The 23981-nt window shown below is 49.7% G+C and overlaps 1 protein-coding gene across 2 annotated transcripts in view; it reads right to left on the reverse strand.

The window, feature by feature from the left end:
• The window catches only part of CASZ1 (castor zinc finger 1), a 96788-nt gene that overhangs the window by 35788 nt on the left and 37019 nt on the right, over positions 1-23981 (reverse strand). For both annotated transcript variants that reach the window (XM_064470148.1, XM_064470147.1), the window contains exons 2-5: positions 16695-17264; positions 8241-9081; positions 5355-5423; positions 482-572 (exon numbers count right to left, since the gene is read on the reverse strand). In XM_064470148.1, the coding sequence (XP_064326218.1) occupies positions 482-572; positions 5355-5423; positions 8241-9081; positions 16695-17264 (1571 nt within the window). The remainder of the gene's footprint in view (positions 1-481; positions 573-5354; positions 5424-8240; positions 9082-16694; positions 17265-23981) is intronic.

Genomic DNA, 23981 nt, shown 5'->3' on the forward strand with positions numbered 1-23981 from the left:
AATTACAGCATCGCACATGCTCCTGCCCCCACGCTTTCCCCACAAATCCCAGACTGCTGCTGGTCTTATTGGGTGTTTTGTTGCAGATACTGCTGCTACAATGTCACTTGGGCAGCAGGAGGGAGAGACAGACTAACAGATCAGCATTTCCTAGTTTCAGGCACAATTTGTAACACAGCAGAATTTATTCTCTTGGTTTCACTGATGTGAATCTGGAGTAGTTCCCACTGACTTGAGCTGATCTGTATGCTGTTCTTCGTTATAGTGGTCTGGGTTTCGTTAAATGGTGTTAGGTTGGGTTAAATGGGAACAAAATAGGATTCTAGTAAGTTCAAAATATAACTTGCCCTCTTTCAGAGGGAATAGTGAAGCAGCGTGTGCGTGCACGGGGGAGGATAGCACAGGAGGACACACATCTTCCCTAGGTTATACCCCTTTACATTAGGCAGCTGTGCTGATAAACTTTTTACCATTATTTTACCTGGTAGTTGCACTCTGGGTCAAGGCAGTGGTAATGTTCTCGATACTGGTATGCACAGTGTATATGTCCACAGTGCTGACTGCCAGAGAACCTGCAAACATGAGAGGGGGACAGAAGAAAGAAAGGGAGAGACAATGAAACAGTGTCCTGACAGTAATGCCTATAAGCAAGGTACAAATGAAGTCAGTCCCGTTCCTGCTTTCATCCCACATGTTAATGGCATTAAACCCCATCTCCTTTATCCCCTCCAAGGATGGTGACCCTCCCGCCTTCCTTTTCCCATTTGTCACTATTTAAGGTGCTTCTTGAGCAGGATCATTCAGGTCTTGTACATCCCTAATCTGTCTGTCTTTGCCTTTGAAATTCATCTCCATTATCTAAGTTGCTTACTTGGGTAAGAGTAGGAAAGGTGGCTTCTTAGAATTAAATATCTCACAACTCTCAGCAGATTCTCATATGTGGGTTTAGATACCACGGCAATGAGTTTCAGAAATCTCCCATGCCAAAAGGAGACAAATAAACATTGATCAAACATGGATTCTAAATTTTAGGTATATGCCCATCTAGTAGGACCTCGGAAAAGCTCAGGCATGATCATGGCAAGATTATATAGGACTTTCAATAATATGGACAGATCAAGGGAAAGCTAGGTGAGATGGATCAACAAGAACAGAATGAAGCGTTACACGCAGAACATCTAGATCCTGTGTACACATCTTCTCCCATGCACTACAGCCCTGCTAATCACTATTTTCCATGTGGATACAGTATTTGCTCACAATAAAAAAAAATAATGCAATGCAAAGAACAGGGTTTTCAGCCTGCCTTTAAGTGCATTTAAAAGCAGGACACAAGAAGCAACAGCCAACAACATGCACCTACTCCACTTCTGCAGGTCACCACTGAGCATTCCACACAGCAAATCTGGAAACTCCTGACATACAAGGAGGTAAAAAATGCCAAGAAAGGCCATATAATATCTACATGCAAACAGACAGACATAGAATGTATTGACAGATAGACACATCAGTAATTGGCAAAAGGGGACGATCCAGTAACGAGCTAATCAGTGCAATGAACTCTCTGATGTATATTCTAGAGGACCCTGGAAGAGCTGAAGAGCTTGAAAGGGAAAAGCAGCGGAGAGAAGGGGACTCAGAGGGGAAACATTCAAAGATAAAGTACCATCTGCTCAAAGGTTCCTCAAAGGTTCCTCACGTCGCTTAGTGCTAAACACAGCGGGAGTGCACATGATAAAGGGCATGCGAAAGAAACAAGGAAGGGCAACGGGTAAAACGGAAAAGTGAGTGGAACGAAGGTGTCCTGAGGCAGTCAAGGAATGGGGCAGGAGCAGGGAAGATTATGGATCACCATAAGGTGAGGTAACGCTAAGCTACTGGATAGAAAAACTTGGGATGAAAAGCAGTACTAAATAAGGCATTTCTGAAGCAAGTAAGGAAGAGGAGGTCAACTGTGGAGACAGCAGGGCCTCTAGGAGATGGAAAGGGGACTTAATTGACAGAAAAGATAGACATTGCTAAAAAATTAAATGACTTCTTTGCCTCAGCATTCACAAAGGGAGACAGGGACAGATGCCAGGAGCAGACATGCCTTTCCCTGGGGAAGGAGAAGAAATACTGCAGGAAATCAGGATCACGTCAGAACAAGTGATTGAGAAACTGGAACAAACCTCAGCAGTGGAGAAGAAACAAACCACAAGGCAAACAGCAAGGCTGGCTGCACAAACAAAGGTGTGGAACTGAAAGCAGAGGAAGCGATTCCTGCTCAGCGCCTGGGCAACTGTGAGGCTGGTACAGGGCACAGGCTGCAGCTTGAGTCACCATGGCATTAAGCAGGTACATGTAGCTCCTCAGCAGATCGAATGAACTGGTCCTGCTAGTCCAGGGTGTTATGTCAGCAGCACCACCACCAGCAGCTTTAAAGGCAAGAAACTGCTCTGTGGAAAGCTTCCTCCCTATTACACTGATGAGATGGTGAAGAGAGAGCACAGGGCTGTGCAGGGCTGGAAAACTGTGGCGCGCAGGCCAGGCAAAGAGAACAGGCAGATAAAGACCTTGCTGACAAATATACACCTTTGAAGCAAAGCAGTCCAAAATGTTATCAGAAGTGAGGATGCAAAATGACCAGAGATGCTAACTGCAGTAAAAGAAGGGCCAGACACCAAAGAGATCTGACTGTATGGGATGAGTTACTTGAAGCATCCTAGCAGGAGTAGGATCGGCTACTGATGCCACTGGCTCAGCTTTAAAAGCAACAGCTAAACAAGCACTCTAGCACTTTAAACTCCTGCCCTCCCTTCCACGTGCCACGGAAAGGGGTGGGTGTGTGTGTGCGTGTGTGTGTGTGTGCTGTCTACAACGCAGGAAGGGAGAGGCAAGTGTTCTACCAAACCGGGTGCTTGGGGAAGGAGGGAAGCAGCAAACACAGCACAAAGGGGAAATTCTGCTTTCAGTCTGTAAGGTTAGGCTCCTAAAGGGTTATATTTATCCTGTGTTTCTTCTGACACTTGAAACAGTTCAAAGCTATTAATTTTTAAAGCACAGCATCTGTTTAGCTTTTTCATAACAGGAAAGCTTACACACCACACGCTTACTTACACGCACACACACACGCACATTTACATGCACATACTCTAAGGTACATCAACACCCCTCTTCATTTACATGAACGCACCCACAATATCCATGCACACGATCAGACACAAACACACACACCCCTGAAACAAGCAAACTCACAGACCATTTAGTCACAGTGATATGCAAATCCAAACTCCTAAATTGTCCATACAGGCACGTAGATTCATTTTCACAAGAACAACCCCCTCTCCCTTCCCTTACTTTAATCAGTTCACTTTTTTTTTTTGGCCAGAAAGAACTAGTCTCGATCTGGCAAGAGTTAGAAAGAAAACCCAAGATAAATAAATAATAATAAAAATAATAAATAAAGAAGTCAGCATGCTTAGAGAGTGTTTACAGACTCATTACCCTGTAACGATGATGTGAAAGAAGGAAGAAAAAAAACCCACCCCAATTACAAGGGGGGAGGAAACCCACACAGAAATAAATATTTAAGCAAGTGCTGCCAGAAGCACCATCTGCTGAGGCACTAATAATAATAATAATAATTTTTTTCTGTGGTCTTTTTTTTTTTAATTATAAATATATGGGGGGGGGGAACCAACCCAACCCAAACTAGCTAAGTAAGAGGTTTTGTTTTGTTGTGTGAGAGAGTGGATTATCCCTGGGCAGCTTTTGGCAGTGGCTTTGGCAAACTCATTAAGCTAATTATGCAGTACAGACATAGAGTGTCGTGTCTCTCTCCCCCCACCCCTTGATTTTAAGGCTTTAAACTGTTTTTTAAATTGTGTGTAAATTGAAGGGAAGTGGCTGTGCTGCCAACGGGCGGCTTGCAGAGCTTTTTAAGCAGGATGTGGTGTCCCTTAGCTATCTCACAAGCCTCCCTCAGTTACCTGCCTGACCCAGGGGAATGGGCTTGCAGAGCGCTATGAAGAGTGGATGTGGGTGAAGTGTTTATACAGTTCTCTGCTTAAGAGGGGAACTGGGGACAGAAAGGGTGGCATCTCCTCTCTCATTGCAGCCTCTGCAATTCCTGCAGTCTCAGCAATAAAAAGGTGCTGCTCCTTCTGCCCCATGCAAAGATGGGCTTAAACCCCTGCTTTCATTCCTATACTCTCTCAGGAGGCAGCGAGCTCTCACATGCACTGGAGGCATTGCTGCCTGAGGAGCTGCATGTAGTGGTGCAACTGTCCTCTCTTCCCATGTGGTCTTCTGCCCCCTTCTCCTACATCAGGGATTTGGGCAAAAGGGATGGAAGGGAAATAATCTCTCGTTCTACTCTCCAGCTAGGGAGAGCACTGTTCCCACCCTCATCCCCTGCTGATGTGCCAAGATCTTCCCTTGCACCTTCCTAGCAGCTGACTGTGTCCCACAGAGAGTCTGTAGGCTCTGGCAAGGTGGGAAAGCACACTACACATTTCCCCCCCCTCTTGTTGGTGGGAACAAACCCTTCAGTTTTATCTCTGGAGAGAAGTCTTCGCTCGCTTCCCTGACTGGTCTTTCTGTATATGAGGGGCTTTCGTAGTGAGCTTCCTCACAGTACAGATGGAGGATTCAACAGGCCAGGGGCAAAGGCTGATGGACCCTTTACACTGTGAGCTGTAAAACAGGCAGGTGTTACGCAATAATCTCCTCTGTCCCTCTGGCTCTCATGGCATTACTCACTGTCTCACCACAACAGCCTTGGGCTCCCTCTCAGCATCACTCATTTCTGACCTAAGCTTGCCCAGAGCTGTGATAAGGTGCCCTATTCTGCACCTTATTCTGTGAGGGTTTTTCATATAAATGAGCTGCAAAATAGTCTAGGATAAACATTCCACATGGATGCCAAGACCTGCCTAAACTCAAGTCGCTTGTGAATGCCTCCAGCCTATTTTCTCAGAGGTGAAATGTTCTCTGCTTGCCTCCCGCAGGCACTGGACATGGTAGGGGAAAAAAGCTTGAGACAGTGCAGCAAAGGACAGAAAGAACGACAGTTAAGATACAGTGCTCCCATTTAAATCCTGGACTTCTGCAGTGAAACATTTTTCCACTATTTGTCACAAAGTCTAACAGCTCTGGGGAGCTGAACATGCTCTTGGCATGCTTGTACACCTCTCACAGCTACTGCTCTCCCAAGCAGGGAAACAGAGCAAGTACAGATGCCAGAGGGAAATGGAAGTGCCAATGACTACTTTAAATACTTGATCCAGATGGACAAGACCTCATCTCTCCCATCACCATTCCACCCTCTTACTTCCAGCCCTTTCCCCAAGAAAGTCAATAGTTTTGCCTACCTGGCAATATACTTCTGGTAAATATTTACGTCTTCGCTGACAGCTGGCTTGTCAGTGGGTAATCCATTCCTAATGAGAAACACACAGGGCAGAGCTGGTTAGCAGGCAGGAACAGGGCACGCTCTGAGCTCCTTGCTTCATGCACCACTGACACGTCAGGAGAGAAGGCCCACCGAAGAGTACCCAGCAAAGACACCCATGGGTTTAACCTCCCTTCCCCTTCCCCTTCAAATCCTGTACCTTCTTTTCTTAGAGAACCACACAGTCCACCTACCACCCCTCCTGCATGTTCCCTCTTTGCAGGACTCAGTTCAGTTTGTTGGAGGCACTGAGAAGACCAACCATGACAACCTGTTTTTCCACAGAAAAAAACTAAATACCCACATACAAACACGTGATGGCCACATGAAAACAAACACCTCCTTGAAGCACCCTGCAACACTGCCCTTATGTGCATGGAAGGGCTGTTGAGACACGTCTGCTGTAGGCTCAACTGTGGGAGAAGAGTCTCTGTGCTTCACCGGTGCTATGAGCTACTGCGCATTTCCTATGGCCAGCAGGCACAGCGTACTCCTACCTGGTCCTGGCAACATGGCTACAGCCCCCTAGATGGGGCTTTCACTGCCTCTTCGTTCACACAGATACCCCAACTCCAATGGACAGATGGGGCAGCAAAGTTATTTATGTATTTTAATCAATGAGAAAACCAACCCAACTACACCCCACTGTCACATAAGCCTGAGTTACTTAACACCGTTAGGAAGCACACAGAAATTTCACCCTCAGTGACTTCAGCAAGAGGAAGAAGAGAACAGGGCCAGACTCTAGCCTGCCTAAGAGACATCAGCATACCAACAAAATCCCAGACAGACTGTACGTGGTCTTCCGTCTCAGTTTTGCCCCCGCCCAACCTCCACTCCCACTCAGGACAGCTCTGTAGCCTGGTTTAGACAAGGACACTTTTGTACAGAGTTCACCTGTAGTAGGTAGATCAGTTCAGGGCAGGTTAATAGCATTAGATATTAGAGAGTTTAAACCCATGGCTAGGGTATATGTGCGTATGTGGGAGAGTAAGGGGTAATTCCTGCCAGGTTATTTGGTCCCAGTGGGGACTGTGAATGGAAAGCCAGGTCCCAGATCCCACAGTTAGCACTTCTTCCACCAGCACAATTAATGGGCTGCTTTTGTCATGAAAGCCTGTATCTGCAGCCTGAAGAAGTGACCAGAGCCCCTTCTGTACTCCAATGTGTGATCAGGACACTGGGAACTGACAAGTTGAAGGCCCTGGTCATCTCCATTCCTGTTGCAGCCCCATCATGATGCCCCAGCTGAGGAAGTCCTGTGGCTAGAGGAGGGATCACCATGGTGCTGCAAACCCACATCTGCAAGTGGCAGGAAATGAGCAAGAGAAAGGAAATCAAACTGGGATCCCAGTGCAACACCAAAGCAGATAAGACCAGCTCACAGCCCCCCAAGCACAGCTCTAGGATGGCCAATGAACTCCAGATAGTTGAGTGTTCTGCAGACCCTTTAGGCAGAGAGTCCCTGACCAAGTCACCCATTACAAGGCACTGGGCCTACAGGAATATTTACACCAGTGTTTTTTAGTAATAGGAGTCCCTCCCTGCCATCGGAACACATACAGGTTCATCCCGAGCAGGGGCCAGATGCAAATGTTAATAATCCTCTGCCCTTTCCCATGCACCTCAACCCAGAGCTCCCAAATCTATCTGCAGGCAGTTGGGAAATGACTGCTTCACATGGAAAACAGGCATCATTAGCTCTGCCTTCCAGGTGGGGAAACATGGGAAGTGGGGGATGCAGATTTGCCTGAGAGTGCAAAGAACATTCAGCCCAAGGTCTCCTAGGTCCACATATTAAACACGAAACAGCCTTCTTCCTTACCAGAGGGCAAAGCAGTAGGGTGTGTGTGACGGCATTTGCCACCGAAGTGCGGGCCGGAGGTCCCAGACTTACTACAAATGACTCCGTGGGATTCACAGCTTACAACAGCCCCAGGTCCGCAGTGAGAAACACGTAAATCCAAACCATGACAAGAAAGCAGAGAAGTCCCTCCCTTCCTCCCTGTTTGCAGCCTCACGTACATAGGTAGCTTCTCTACAGCTACCACCTCTGGAAGCCACATTAAAAAGTAATCCAAGGTTTGGCAAGGCCTTCAGATATCTCCATTCAGTCAATGGCATCACTGCAGAGATTGCCAGCAACGTATGTGTAGGAGGTTATTAGTGGTAATTGGGCAAATGAGTTTGCCCAGTCTAAGGGGTAATTGAATCACCTCTATTTGTGTAAGGAATAAGCAAATTGAGAAGACACAGGCCTGGCCCCGCAGAAGTACGTATATGCCTAACTCCTACGACAATTGATGGGAATTAGGCACCAAAATGTCTTCTGAGTTCTGGGACAAGCAAAAAGCCCCACCTTGCTAACAGTAAAGTCAGCAGAGTTCTGCCATTGAGTTAAATGGAAGACTCACATTCTCCTACAGATATAGCTGGATGCCTGGGGAACTGGAAGAAGGAGAAAGTAAAGAAGGAGAAAGTAAAGTACTTGCAACCTTTGCCTTAGAGAGCAGACAGCACCATATTCTCCCATCTTTCATTTTAACACACAAACCCAGGAGCTAGTGGGCTCTAGATTCATGGCTGTGACTGCTGATGGCAGGCCACATCCTTAGTGCACGTAAGATAAATAAAGATGTAAAGTGCAACAGAGGAGCAGACACTCCAATAGAGAGCAAAAAGAAACATCACACGAACAGTGCAGTATTTATCATCACACAAACTGGAATTGCCCACTGATCCACGCACAGACTTTAGGTCTGATCTCCTACCAACACAAAGATAAGAAAAGCATGAGGACACTTACTTTACTGTAGAGACTGTTCCAGTTGTGATGGAGTCTGTCTTGGAGAAAGTTGATTTCAGGTACTCAGGAGTGTTGAATGGCAATGAGACGGACTGCTCTGGCCCAGCCACAGGAGTGCTGCTGGGGGTACTGGCGAGGGGAGCAGGGGCCAGGCTGGGTGTTGGAGCTTTTACCGGAGTAAGCTTCTGAATGTTCCTCACATCATACTTGGAAGGCCGGCCTACCTTGCCTGTCTTGAAGGCGATGGCTCCTCCCATATCTGGGCTTCCTTCTCCAGGCTTGAAAAGGTGCAAGTACTTGACATTTTCTAGGTCATACTTGGAGGCCTTCTTGTAAGTGTTGCCATTTTGTGGCCTGATGCTCTCACCCGTCTTCAGCTTCTGAATGAAGAAGTCATATTTGGAGGCCCGTGACATCAGGCCCTGCATCTGGGAACTGCTGGGAGAGGGCAGTGGCAGGATGGTGGCTTTGGTCTCCGTCAGCATGGAGGCATCTGGACCTGGCACCCGGATGGGCTGTGCCAGCACTGAGGAAGTTTCTTTGCCCAGCTTGGAGCCCAACTCCTCAGATTTGGCCAAGTGCATGGGCCAAGAGAGCTGCTCTCCAGCTTTCAGTTTGCGGATGTACTCCTCATACTTGGAGAAGCGGGCTCGTTTGCTCATGGCATCCTCGCCAGGGAGAGAGGCAGCAGTCGCAGTGGCCTCTGAGGTAGCAGCATTCAGCTTGTCAAAGCTGATCTTGCGGGCCAGCTCATCCCGCATGTTCTGATCATCATAGCCGAACATGCCCAGGAACTCATTCATGGTGGTGGCGGCATAATCTCGCAGCGATGAAGCTTCCCCTACAGAGAACCGAAGTGAGAGAGTCACGCAAGGCGTTGATTTTTCTTCTCCTCCCATACCAGCACTAGTAGCGGGGAGGGGGAGTAAGGGGAGAGGGGAACATGATCTACTGACGTTTGGCTCACTTGTTAGGTTTTACGACTCTTAAATTAATTTGTTTAAAAAAAAAAAGTAATTAATACTGGGGTAAAATAAAAAGAGTTCATCAATGCCAGGAAAATCAATTTCCTAAATGTTCTAGCCGATGGCTTTTCAGTACATTAAACAAAGTTTCATAAATGTCTCTGCACTCTTGCCTTGGCCTAATATGAAGAAAAAGTAATTTTACTGGAAGTGAGACCAATGCCAATATGCTGAGGATTGTACAGTTCTGTCCTTGCGTGTGTTTGCATACGGAAGGAGTTGCACAGAGGATAGACGGCAGCGTGTCTGCGTGTGTGTGTGTGTGGGGTAGAAACATGTGAGACATGCTACGTGTGTTGGTGAAGAGCAGGGCTGAGAGCAGGCAGAAGAGCATGGCGTGAAACGGATAAGGGAGACAGGGCAAGACAATGTATGGGGTGGAGCAGGAGGAGGGCAGAATGGAAAAGTGCAGAGTAAAGAAGGAAAGCAGCAGAGGTGGAGATGAATTAAGGTGGGGGAAGAGCGGCAAAGGCTATATGCATGATAAGCTTGGCAGTGAGGAGTGGGGGGCAGGGGGAGTGGAGAAGAGAAGGCAAGACAAAGACAGCATCGTTCCCCGTAGCTGTTGCAGTCCTTCCCTTCCCTGTCAATTTTGTAAGATTTCTTTTCACCCAACTTGCTCCCTTCGTTCTCAGTCTTAATGACTGGAGAGCAACTACCCTCCACGTGAAAAGGGGCCACAGTTCAGCGAAGGCTATGGAAACCTACAGGCAGCCTCCTGAGTAGCCAGGATCAGCTTCCAGTAAGACCAGGAAAGGGAAAAGTCCATGCAGGTGGAAAATGGGTAAGGAACAGCCTTCTCTCCATCAGGATTTGGACTGAGGACAGAAGGAGCTGTGTGGGCTCCAGAGAGGGGGAGAAAGCCTGTGGGTTGGGGAAGGGGCAGGAAGGGCTTAGTCTACCTGAGCATGATCATAGGGAGGAAGAACGAGCAAAAGCTGTCCTTCCTTGGGTCTCTCCCTCCCTTCCTCCCTCAGGCAGTTTCACAGGCCACCAGGAGGGGAAGAACACATATCTGGAGGTCACCCAATATCAGTGTAAAGGAGGAAATAAAGATTGCTCTGACGTGCCAGCTTGGACTCATTTAGGCTTCAGTCTGACACAGCGCTCCTCCTCCTCTCCCTCTTGCTTTCTCCTGCAGAGTAAAGATTTACTGTGTGCAGGAGTCCTTCAAACCTCCCTCATCATCTTTTCCAATCACTCCAGCTCTCATGAGCAAGCATACGCTCATGAGCCAGCACAGGCAGGTACACTGGCAACAGAACGGAGGTTCTGGGCTCTGGGTCCAGCTCACACCAAATCAACACTACCTTGAAACATAGTGGAAAAGGAAGGCACTAAGACATAGCCAAAGAACAGGTCAACAGATCCAAAGCATGAAAACAGACCCCTAGGATTTGGGGGATCTGACAGCCAATGATGCCATACACACAGGCATGCACATACACAAAGACATTTCTGCACACAAGTCCCAGTCAATGAGCAAAGTCAAAGTTCAATAGCCATCAGCTTCCGCAAACCAGTTTCACAGGACTATACGGAGGAAAAGACTGCCTGCAACGGGCACTAAAATGTGCAAGACCCTGAGGGTCATATTCTTGCTTCAATATTGGCTGGTATAGCTGTGTTCATGTAGCAGAAGTGCTGCTGCACTAGTTGCCTGTGTATGTGGCACGTGAGCATGCCTGAAGCCTGCAAGCAGAAGGATAAAGACCCATCTACTAAGTGCTGGTTTAGCCCAAAATGACTTCCCAGTTCTGGGCACTTAGATGTACCATCTGCATGGGATTTGGGGATGTGTGACTTCTGAATAAACACCCTGTTAGTTAAAAGAGTGGGTGGCAATGCCCCTGCAGCGCCTGGCTCAGGTTGTGGCTTTTTGTCCTTGCACAACCTCATGGGTCAGTATTCATCTTGAAGGATGTTAAATGCAGAATAATGCCCCACAGTGTCCAATAAGAAGACTTGTCAGAAGGAAACCACAAGGAAGGGCTGTATTACTCCATCCTCAGAGGTAGGATCATTTCATCTGTGCTTCCCCACTTGGCCCACTCCTGTGGCCCCTCCAACACCCTACCAAAGCCATCAACTTTATCTTTTGCACACAGACATATTAAATCATTTCATCTTGCTTTAAAGCACTTCTCCTTTTTACCTCTCTTTCTCTCTTCTCTACCTCCATTTCAGTGTAACCCTATGACCCAACAGAAGTGATTAAACCCATGAAATCCCTACTGGGTCCAACACTTCCCTCTTTCTGTTAAATCTGCTTTACCTGTTCTGCTTTTCCTGTAAAACAATCTTTTGGACCTGTAAAACAATCCTCTAACCTCTTCACAACACCCTGACTTCCAAGCACTGCATAGAACTCTAGCCAGCCTGTGCCAAACTGCAAGGGGAGAAAGAATACCACAGAGAGGATCTGATAGGAAATTAAACTATTAAGTGTGATTTTTACTAGCTTTAACAGCTGCCCTGAAAGTCAGCCAACCTCTTTCCTTCTTTATCCTAACCTGCAGCATATGAAAAAAGAGGGGAGACCCTCTTTTTCAATCCTACATCTCAAATCAGTTTTACAAATCCCAGCTCAGTTCAGGCTCCACAGACATTACAAATCCAGAGAGGAGATTCAAGGAAACCTAGTATTTTGTTATAACACTGGAGAAAATGAAATGTTGTAGACCAGCGCCTTTTTAAACTTCTTTCATCTGCACACCTGGTCTCAGAAAGCATCTTTGGTACCCATGCAGCTAGACCTCAATTGGTGCAAATAATTCAATGCAAAAACCCAAGACCATAGGAAAGGAGTTTACAGACTTTTTTTCTGAGCTTTGCAAAGTCTGAGCTTGACTTCAGATTTCACTACCCTGGATTTAATCCCCTCATCCCCCAAAATACCTTGCATTCTGCTTTTCCATTGCTCAAATTTGGTTCCAGATGATTGCAATACTCACTGATTAACAGCTTTGCCAGTGCTGCTCAGTCTTTCCTCATCTACATTTGAGATGAGACCCTGGCCAGTTCCCACCACTCACTGCCCGGCAAGTGCACCTTCACTCATCCCAGCATGAGCCCACCAACACACCCCCTAATGTCAGGGCAGCCTTCATTTATTTGCACAGGCACCTAACCAGAAAGCTAGAGGCTCTCCAAGAGGAGGCACCTTATGGAAGGGAGCTGTCTCACTACAAAGACAGTATGAGACCCAGCCAACTCATTCCACATACACTTTCAAACAACAGTGAAGAGGTAATTATTATTACCTAATTGACAGAAAACCCTCCCCATACCCACATGCAGACAAAAGTGAAGCAGGACAGCGGTTGGGAAACAAATCCCTGTGAAAAGCGCACAGCCCTGGAAGGCACAGGAAGCGTTGTCCCTGGGTCTTCTCTCCCCGCCCCTATACCACATTTTTCTCTCCTTTTCTATGTGATAATAAAAGGGCTCCCTCTCCCCTTGCCGCTGCTCTCCATTTGTGGGCATTGCCAAAGAGCAGAGATCTGTGCGTCTCAGAGCAGCTATCGTATCACAAAGGATCCGAAGCTAGCAAAAAAGGGGCTAAAAATAGCCTGCAGCAGCACACTATATATGGATGGAAAAGCAAAACAGCCCAAATGGAGTGCAAGGTCTGGATACTGGGGGATGGGACATCCCAGCCAGGGCTCTGTCCTTTATTCTGCTTGGGAGGGAAAAAATGTAGACTTGGGGGTTATAGGATAATGAGCAAGAAACTGGCACTCATCATGCATGTTCTCCCAAGTGGAGTCTCCCCAGGAAATTATGAAGAGAAAACCCCCTGTGTTGAAAACAGGGCCAATATTCCCTTTGTAAGAGACTCAGCCAACAGGCTAAGAAAAGAAAGGAGAACTTTCAGAGCTTGTACAGGGGAAAGCTCCTGGTGACTACTTTAGCCCACTAACAGGTAGAGTGAAGAACATGGAACTGTATAGGAAAATCTCCCTGGATATGTGTGCGTCAGCGAGATTGTGGAAAGGGATCTCTGTCAGAGCCTGTACTGGGAAATCTAAATGCTATATATAAATGTGTGTAGAGAAGTATGGGTCAGTCAGTGTGCAGGGGAGGGTGCATGAATGAATGAAGAAACATATCTGCATGACCAGATCAGCTTCTGACACCCATCTCCAGACAGACGCCAGCTTTGCCACTCCTGAACATGCTTCCTAGCTGTCCCAGAGAGCGAGGCACATAAGGCAAGACTAGGCACCGACTCCTTCATCCCCTGTTTCCAAGGGGTGGCTCAGAAAAAGAAGTAGGGATGTCATACACTCATGTTCCCCATCTTGTTTCAAAGCACGAGGATTGAATAGCATGGAGCAAGTCTTTGCAAACTCCTGCCTGATGCACAACAAGCCTCAATGGCTGACCCTGGAACGAGGCAGAGGTGGCAGGGATTTGGCATTAGACTAAAGGAGGTGCTAGTGGAGGGCATGAGCAGTAGCTGAAGTCCCATAAAGCAGGCTGTGTGTGTACACGCCGCAAATCCAAGAAGCAGGAATCCTTCTCAGCCCCATATAATTAGGATTACTTTCCCCACTGAACAAGAAAGCCCAGCTAGATGAAGGAACTGTTTTTCTGTGTGGCTCCTGCTTTTCACTCAATTCCAGCTGATCAAAGAGGTATAGGCTCAGTTTTAAATGCTGCTGAGCACTGCCAGCTCTGTACCCTCTATGTCCTCCGAAGGAGCAATGGGTGCTCAGAACCTTCAAAACCAGGTTCCTGTGATGGCTCCCCCGAAGCCACATGGACCAGGAGGGCAGAGCTTTATTCCTCTCCTTTGATCTGACTGCCTCCTGCTACCTGCCAGCTCACAGGAAAAAAACCCTCCTTTTTGGTATAGGCAGTTCCAGGTCTTACTGGAATAAACTTAACTTGCACCCAATAACACCAGATCTGAGAGGACTTGGTGATAAACAGCTTAAAATCCATTTTCTGGAATACTGAAAGAAAAAGACAGAAGAGGAAAAGAACTTTGTCATTTCCAAAGCAAGAGATATTTCAGTTTGTGCTTTCCAGGGAAACGTTGCAAATGACATTTACAACAGGGTTCTTGAAACAGACGCTCAAGACCTGGCAGCATGTCTGTTTGCAAGTCAAATCTCATGTGGCCGTATATGTAAACTGGACGCCGCATGTGCCATTACCTGCCTTAAACATAAATGAGTCTTCAGCCCCCCATGAATGCTTATACATTTTTGCATAATCCTTTGACAATACAGCCCTGCAAAGGCATTTCACTGAGAACTCCAACCCCAGTGAGAAACCTCAGTTCCTTTTCATTTTCCCCAGTTTGGTAACATACTTTTTACATTTAGGTTCCCCTCCTTTTAGTTTTCGTAGCAAGTAAAAGCTGCAAATGGGGAGGAATTAAAACAAACTAAAACCAGAGTCCAGGCACAATCACCTTGTGTCTGGGAACGACAAGGGCTTTCCTATCAAAGGAAACTGAAGGTCACACTTTTCCTCATTGATCTTGCAATGTTTGTTAATTACTCTGTCACTGATGTGGCGAAGGATAATTAAACAGCTCTGTTTATATCTTATATGCATAATTATGTGCGCTGCCACTGAACTCATGAAGACTAGAGAATGTGCCTCTCCAGAAGGAGAACGGACAGACAGAGATGAGTTTTGGCTCATTATTAACAGGAGGAGGAAAACATGTGCACACACAAAAGGAGGAAAGTTTGATGGATTCACGAAGTGCTGAGATCAGGGGAGGGGTACGTGCAGGTGGAGCAGATTAGGGGGAGATCTTTCAATTACAGATCCAATCCAGCTGAGTGACAAATCGGGGGAGGGAGCTGCTCTGCCCTAATGGAGAGAATTCAATTTACCCTAAGCTTTTACCAAGGCTTAGCACTCATGGCCCCCCAGAATCAACCTGGGGGGAACCTGGGTATCAGAAGTGAGAAAGAAATTCAGCTAGGGCTTTCCCCCAACATCTCTTCCTGAATTCAGTTTTTGAATGCACCACAAAAATAAGGTGGAAGCTATCTGCAAATAAGAAATGCACACACAGCCTGGGGGAAAAAACCTTGCAACTGCATCTAAGTCAGCATCCCGGACCAAAGCGGTGCGGGATGTACAGGTTTGGAAACGGCAGCTTCGCCAGCTTGAGCCCAGACTCAGGGTGTGCTACGTTGCCAGCAGTGCCGGTGGATGGGCTCCCATGCCTGCCTCATGAAGGAAGCAATGCCATGGCAAGCAGTAACCCCTCAGCCCCTCTGGCCGGGATGAGGGAACACGCAGCAGCAAAAAGGGAATGCGATGCATTACATGTTGGACAGCTCTGTTACGGGCTCTTAGTTGCCATCCAGAAAGGGGCATCTGTACGGGCAGGCCAACCAGGGGTACGTGACAAAGACAGGTAGCGCTCAGACAGCAGCTCACTCCAAGCTTGCTACCAGCCCCACAGTGCCGAGCAGTAGAGGGCAGTGGCTGGGGCTTGGTGGGGTCCTGCACTGGACCGGCCTCCCCCGTGGGGTCCCCTCCCTCCCACCCATTCCCCTGGGTAAAGCTGCCACCGCCTACCTCCTGCCTCCCACCGCGGTGGCCACTCCTTCCGGAACCTTCACCCCGGCTGGCTGTTGGGCAGTGTGGGCACCCTGTGGGGTGGTGGCCCCAGCCCCACTGGGATGCCTTAAGTGCACCCCCTCCCTGGCACCCCTTCCTGGAGCTGCCCTCGGCCTCAGGTCCCTGAGAGTCCCTAAGCTTTTGCAGGTGGCTGCACCAGACCTGCCTGTGAAAGCCGGGGAAGGTGTGGCTCTGCACCTCCATGGGCAGCTGGACTGCAGCATGCACCAGGTTGAAATGCATGATGGGTTACTGGCTGTTGCCCTCCAGCCCTGGGCTCCTGTGGTCAAGCTCTGATCTTGGGGTTAATTACCATTGTGTAAGATGCAACATGTGGGCCTGAGTGTGTTTACACAACCCTGACTGCAATGCAATGCACTGCACTGCACAGCCGGCGTGTGTGTGAATACGCTGCAGAATTCACCTGGGATTCACCACAAGGGCACTCTCTCCTTTTTTCCTCCCTGATGCAGAAATACATGACCAGGAAACCAGTACACCCAAAAGCTATCTCCATCTGAATGGTGTGAAGAGTCTGCAGGGGCAGATCTACTCTACCAAGGGATCTATGGTCTGGAAAAAGCCATCCAGCCATATCCACCCCAACAAACACCCCTCTCAGGAAGGGGAGGCTGAAGCAGAGGCAAACTGAGCACGGTCCCAAAAGAAAAATGCCAGGCCTGTGAAAGAGGATTGGGGCTTCACCCTCCTCCTTGGCTGCCAGATGCAGATGGTATCTGGCATGAACACACTGCAACAGCTCTGTCTGCCCCACAGAAAATGCAACGTGAAGCTGCCCCACACGGGGAGGTGGAGGGGGCACAGGGCTTACCTGAGGTGGTTCCTCCGCCCAGCTTGGAGCCTGTCTCACCACTGGAGGACCGGTAGGCATCGTCCTTCGAGGCCGGCCCATCTGAATCCCTGTCATCCAAGAAGTTGCCATCCTGCGAGCCTCTCAGAGCGTCTGCCTCGTCCCCGTTATCTTCCTCATCACTGCAGCCCTTGGGCTGTACCATGTAAACCCCTTCAGGGGGCACCTCTGCGCTCTCGGCGCCCTTACATTCCTTGCCTTCCACTCGCCCCAGCAAGGGCTCCTCATTGTATTCCCCGTTCACCCACTTCTCAATCACCTCCCTCCTTTTGTCCTCCTCGATCTTCTGCACGCGGCTGAGTCCATCTGAAAACTCTGTCCCCAGCTCCTTGGTCCCAGGCTGAGGCAGGTCCTTGTTGCTGCTCTCCCGCTGCGGCCCCTTGTCTGCCCGCGCCTGTTCGGCTCCCCCGTGGTCGAAGACGACCTGGCGGCTCAGCTTGGCACAGATTGCATTTAGCTTCAGGCCGCCTTTGCGCTTGGCAGCCATTGTGGGTTTTCCTGAGGTTGCGTCAGTGCATATAGTTCTTTCAGCTGGAAAGAGAGGGGAAAGAAGCAAGGAAGGGCATTAGTGGGATCAGACAACTTGAACCCGAAAAGCAAACGGCTGGTCCCAACCCAACGGGCCTTCAGGCATGGGCAGTGTCATCCTCTGAAAGGTGGGACTGCCATCTGTTTCCTAAGCTCTGGGTGGAAGCCCAGCCAGGAGAGCCCGGTGAGAGGCACGCTCTGAACCTGCTGGTACCAGAGGATGCCACTGGCCTCAAGATAGAGGCACATTATGCTGGGACTGAACTGCGCTCAGAAGGCCCCAAATATCTCAGGCAGGTGAACATGGTATGAGCTAGCACTGGCTCCTGGCTCAGGCAGGATATGAAGTCTGTTAAAAGCCTAACTTGATCTCTCCTTCAGACTGCAGCACCACCTGCTTTTAGGTCCCCAGCTCCATCCCAGACGTGTTGGCTGCCAAAACCACACCAGCCAGTAACTGCACCCAAGCACCTGTGGCAGGGAAAACAGCTTCCCAAGTCTAAACCTAGGGATGGTGAGGAATTCACTTAATGGAGTTTACACACAGTGTCAGAGAGAGAACCCGTATGGACCAGAAAGAACCAGTACAGAGGACAGGAGCCCTGGCAAGTGCATGCACTGGAGCACCAGACTGGTGTGTGGCAGTCATACGGGAGAAAATCACCTTGGGTTGGTATCAGTTGATCAGGCCCCTTTGCCTGCTCGCTCGCTCGCTCTACACACACAGGAAATTCTGCTCTCACACTTCCCAGCACAATCAGCTAATTAGTGTGGGTTTGTTATTTTAATGTAGTTTATTCATATGTGACAGCTAGTAAAGGAGGGGTAAGAGAAAGTGGGGGGAGAAAGGAAGAAGGTAAGGACTTAACTTCAAGGTCACAGAGAATGTTGAACTAAATGGTCCCTATCACAGAGTCACTTGCATAATTATTGCACCAACAATTAACAAGATTGAATCACAAATAAAAGCAAAAACTGATTCTAAAGCAGCTGCATTGTCTCATTTCCCTTTTTATTTATGATACCTCCGAGAGACACCCAGACTAAGAAGGGTTAAAGGTTCAAAGGCAAGAAATGTGCACACAGCCTGGCTCTTCCCGCAGTGCACAGAGCCAAGGCAGACCCTGCTCCGTGTCCCAGGGCTCAGGAAGGGCACCCAGTAAAACACCTGCTGGACACACATGCCACTGGAGTTACTGTGGGGACATTGCTGGAGGTCTCTTGGACTTTATGCCGTGCTGAAAAAGGGGCCCATCACACAGAGAGCAAATAGAAACCATCTCCAGACCTCAAATGGTGAGAACGGGTCCCTCCATTGCACAGGAGTCCCTTGTGGCAGCTCAGCCTACACCTCCCTGTCACCAGCACAGAGGTGCTGCTCCACAGAAGCACAGTGAGATTAATCAGACCCCCTACAATGCATCCAGAAGCCATCGTGACAGCCCCTAATCCCATAACATGACAGCCCAATACAAACAGACTGAAACTTTAGACCTGCTGTCCAAGAGCCAGAGTGGCTGCTTAGCGTAAACTCCTGACAGCTTCAGACACGCTTCCCTGTCAAGGACTGCAAGAAAAATAACCCCCCAACAAATTATGTCAGCCCCCCACACAAAGGGAGGCCAAACGTAATCCTCCACTTTCCAAACGTGCACCCCCTGGCACTAACACCTATGTGCAATCACGCTTTCATGAAGGGGAAGCAGAGGTTGCCCCAAACACAAACCTCCCCATCTAGCAATTATAGCTGTTCAAGAGCTGCATGAATGCACTGGCACGCTCCATAAATGTAGTAATACACGTACGGGTTAAAAAGTCCCATCTCCCCAAAATACATTTCTGTACATTTCCCCACACGTTTCCCTTTCACACATTCCCCAACACACACACAGAGTCCTCACGCATACAGATGGGCACAGGCAGACGCCCATGAAGCTGCAGAAGTCTCTGTGTGGCACCTTTCCTTCCCATCACATTCCCACTCTATTTAGGGCAGAAAGCGAAGGCCGATCCTATGTGCAACTGGTACCACAGAGGGAATCTCAGGAGGCTGCTGTGAGCTCCAACTGGAGCCTGGCCAGGACACCTACAGCTCACGCCTGTATGCTCGGGCGAAGCGCCAGCAGAGCCTCGATGGCTGCAGGTGGTTAGGGCAGCGCCTCCTGCACGGTGCGGTGCCTGCCCAGGGCTGGGGCACTGGGTCAGCACTGAATCACCAGCGCTGCTCTCCCAAACACTGCCTGGTGATTCCCTGTCCACGTTCTCATGATACCCGGCCCTGCTTAACTGGTGAGATCAGCACCGCTCGCAGCTGGAGATAACTGGGAGGCAGACACGCGGCAGTCCAAATCCCTGCTGTCCTCCCCCTTTCTGCAATGAGGGCAGGTCCCATTATTCTGGTCTGGAGGTGACCAGCCAAGTGCGTGCACCAGCCGGCAAATGAATATATAAATATTTATTCAAAGGAAGAGAGGAACAGACGTTCCTGAGGCTGCACTTGCCGCGTACACAGCAACTCCAGGGAGCCTGCAACTTGTCTTCCATTCCTGTTCCTGCCTCCTTCCACCTCACACACTCTGGCTTTGCCCCTCTGCCTCCCCAGCTTCTGCCCCCCAGCTCCTGTCCTTCCTCTCTGCATCCTTCTCCTTGTGTTTGGGATTTTTCTTCTGGGCACAGCAATGCTGCTCTTTAACGTTTTGAGAATCTTTTCCTAAAGTGAAAGTTTATTTAAGTTAAGAATAAAGCAAGTTCTGAAAACATACCTTTTCCCTGATCTATAAAACTAACCCTAGCAGAGACCTTCCTGAGCTGGCATGTGCCCTGTAGTACCAGGACTCTTACGTATCTCCATCCCACCTATGCACATATAGCTGCAGGAAATCAGAACTCCCAGCTTCTTCTGCCGACCTTGTAATCAACTCTCTGCAAGCCCAGATGCATCATTTTATCTTTCCATTGCCTTATTTCCTTGTCTATGGAACAGGAGGGACATTACCTATAACAAAACTTCTGTTCCTCTCTTTCAGCCTGTCCATTTCAAAAGTAGAAGGGAAACCCTTCTTACAAAGAACGCTGAAGATGGCCATCGGGCTGGCAGGGACCCGAGCATCTGTGTTCCCTTCACTCGGGCACAGGGGAGGAATTGAGCTGCTGAATGAGGGACCCTCGTATCTGCCCGACGTTGGGACTGCCAGGCAGGGAGGGACCCCTGAAGCCAGGCAGAGGCTCCCTCCCCCCAGGCCGAGCTCCCCACCCCAAATCACCCTGCGTCTCCATCGCACTGTTTAAAGATTCCAGGCTAAGTAAACATCCCCCTTCATTTTCTTCGTCTAAATAGAAATGTTTTGATTTCACATCAATCTGAGGAAGCCGTTTATAACCTGAGCCTGTCACACAGACTTTTCATCTCTGCCCAGGACAAACTCTCCCACATGCTCTATTTACACTGAGCACTTCCTCTGAAAACAATGCCACCAGGAGTTTACTTCGCTTGCCCCCTCCCCACACCCTGCGAGGAGACACCGGCTCCCTCCGCTCTGCACCCAGCCCCGTGGCATCTTGAGAGCAATCCTCCCTTTGAGGAAAAGGTACGGCTTGCCACAACCAGGCCTGGCAAGGAGGAGGACAAAACCCACCTCGCCATTTTGCTGCCTTGTCACCCCTAGAACTTGCTGCCGGCAAGCCCAGGTTGCTGCCCCCACCGCGCCTCTCTCACCCGGTCCCCATGTGCTGCCAGCGCCCCGCACAAAGCCCCAGGCTCTCTCCCTCCATGCAGTCCCTGAAGCAGCCCTTTCTCTCCCATGAACTCCACAGTGGGGTGCTGCTAAGGGGGGCCCAGCACCCCAAGGGAGAAGAGGGGCTATGGGGGGCACACCGTGTGCAGGAACAAAGGGCTTTGCAGCATGGATGGAAATAGGGCAACCCAGCTGAGGGGCAAACTGCGCTGCAAAGGGAAAGTCTGGCTTTGCAGGGAAAGGAAAAGAGAGCTTAAGTCTGGCTTTGGCTTGGGGTTAATGAAGGAATGCACCCTGGTAGAGGGGAGAAGGGGTCCTGGCTGTGAAAAAGGGGTGTGTGGGAGCGGGATGAACCAGCTGGAATTGGTGGAAGAGAGGGGGCCCTAGCCGTGCAGCAGCTTACTGGTGAGGGAAGAGCCAGGGGTATAGGGGTACCCCTGCTGGATGGGGCAGGGGCTGAGGAGGGGCAGGAGAGGAGGGGCAGGAGGGCCTGTGCTGTGGGGAGAGGGGTGCTGGCTGGGGAGGGGCAGCGTGCTGTCACTTCAGAGGGCTGGGTACGTTGAACAGATGGAGCTTTCATATTCCTATTGAAGAGTTTTAAGCCCAGCTGAGCAGCTCCGTTCAGGAGGGAGGTCCCAGTGCCAGCTTTCCAGGAGCTGCAAGCTCTCATTCGATTAATTATTAACAGCATTATTTGGGGTGGGGAGGGAGAGGGAAGAAGGGCCAACATGCTGCACAGTCCTTTTCTTTTTTAACCACTGTGGTGCAAGCTTGACTGGAGAGACTCCAGTCTGTCCAGGAGCCCCAAACAGGGAGGGCAGCACGACGTTCTGGGGAGGGGGGTGCGGATGCTGCATTCTGGAGCCTCTTCACACTTGAGCTCTGGTCCCTAAGATGGAGCCAAACCTTCACAGCAGAAGGCCGCTGGGGCATTGGGAACAAGTTTCCTTAGAGCAATGCCCTGGCAGTGCCTGGCCACACGCCGGGAGGAGGCAGGGAAGGCAGCCAAACGCTCAGCCCCTTCCAGAAAACATATCCCCTCCAGCATGATGACTCGTGCATTATCTCAGCCAGGGCTGGGGCAAAGGCAGCAACAGCCCAGGCATGGCCCCCAATGTGTGAGAGTGGATTTAGTGTGTATATTTTCCCCTCTTCAGTTTATCAATAAAACATTTTATTGCTTTTAGCCCAGGAAATGACCTTGGATTAGTGGATGCTGTCTCTTCTGGCTGACCTTGGGGAGTTCACAAAGGCTCTTTAACAACCTCCTCTGCCCTGCAAGCATGGATCCCGCCTGTGCGTGTCTGCGTGAAGCCGGGGAAAGCCCTCGGTGTAAAAGTTGGACTTGACAGCCTCCGGCTCAGCACTGGGCAGGGAGGAGAAGAAAATCAAAGACGTGGGAGGAGAAACAAAGCAGCCAGGGCACCCTTACGGAAGCACTGCCAGCTACACTCCCTGCTTTCCCGTAGCCACGAGGGCTCTCCCTACACACTCCATCCATAAACTGTGGCAGAAAAGCTGCGGACTCTGCTCTGGTCCCCATGGTTAGCTCTTGTCAGAGTACAGTCCAGGCTGCCTGCATTCAGCACTGCTTGACCTTCTCCTGCCTGCCACACTGGCATCTCCAGCTGCACAAGAGGCCACTTTTCTCCCTATTTCCAGCTCCCAGAGCCTGGTTCAACCCTGGCCTAAAGGGGCAGAGACCAGTACCGGTTCCCTTCAGCGAGCCTGCCATGCTTCCCTTTGCTCAACCTTCTCAGCTGCAGAGTTAAGCTGTAATTTTCTGGTGACAGTGAGGAACAGCATACAGAAACCAGCACTGGGCAGTGTACGACAGAAGACATCCTGAGAGGAGCAGGAAGCAATGGGGCTCTGGAGATGCTGGTGCCCTGTGCTGGGGCTGCTGGCCAGCTGGGCTGCTCCTGTTTCCCACCCGGCCACCTGGCTGCTCTGGTGCTGCTGCTGGGGTTTCTCTAGGACAACAACTAATGAACATGCAGAGCCCCCCTTTTCCCCAAGCAGAAAATAACCACATCATCTCTGAATGGTGCATATTTTCACTTGCAGAAGTGGAATGATGGAGGGTGGGAATGGGACAGGAGAAACTGAGAGGAATTTTCTTCCTCAGGGGAACAGAAACTACAGAAGCACAGAGGGCTAGCGCTCAGTTCTAAGCCAGAGCAAGGTCCCTGCACACCGCAGGGCAAAGCCTGCAAGGGTGCTGCAGCAAAGAGCACATCACGTCAGGCAATCCTCCTTGCTGCCTTCCCCCATTAACACAGATCTCCCTTGCCAGCCATGTCCTCTCCCAGTGTCCCCCTGCAGCATCCCCTAGTACTGGGCACAGAGGGTCCCCATCCTCTCCTGCAAACACCCCCAACTCTTCTTGTGCTGCATGGAGAGGGAACCCCTCCCGGCATCACAGCCACGGAGGCTTTGCCCTGGCATGACAGCCCCCTCCCCGGAGCGTGCTCCCAGCCCCCAGGTGCCCGTTTTCTCCAGTCGCGTCCTCCTGAAGAGCGAGCCCTAAAGTGTTAACGGCGATTGGTGAAATGGCACAGCAGATTGCTACAATAAATAATTTACTGATATTTATAAATATTCAAATCAGCAGGCTTCAGAAATTGAAAGGGGGGGGCTGAGCTGACGGGGAGGAGGGGTGTTTAGGGAGGGAAGGGGGGGCTGACATTAATTCCCAGGCTCTCCAAATTCATTTGAGAACTGTTTCTCATTTCAAACAAATATTAAATCTTTTGGTGTCAAGCCTCCAAAATAAAATATCAAATAGGAAGTCACCACCCTCCTGGTGGCCGATGCCGTGTCTGCCATGATGCTGGGTGCCTGCGGCCCTGTCCCCTCAGACAACCAGCCGCTGGGGGAATGACAGCAGCCCGCGACAGTGAGGTGCCTCTGTGAGAGCAGAAGCCCACCCAGCCACACCTGTAACGCAGCCCACCACACCACCAACCATCATCCGAGACAAGAA

Source organism: Phalacrocorax carbo, chromosome 20 (genome assembly GCF_963921805.1).
Source record: "Phalacrocorax carbo chromosome 20, bPhaCar2.1, whole genome shotgun sequence".
NCBI classification, from domain to species: domain Eukaryota; kingdom Metazoa; phylum Chordata; class Aves; order Suliformes; family Phalacrocoracidae; genus Phalacrocorax; species Phalacrocorax carbo.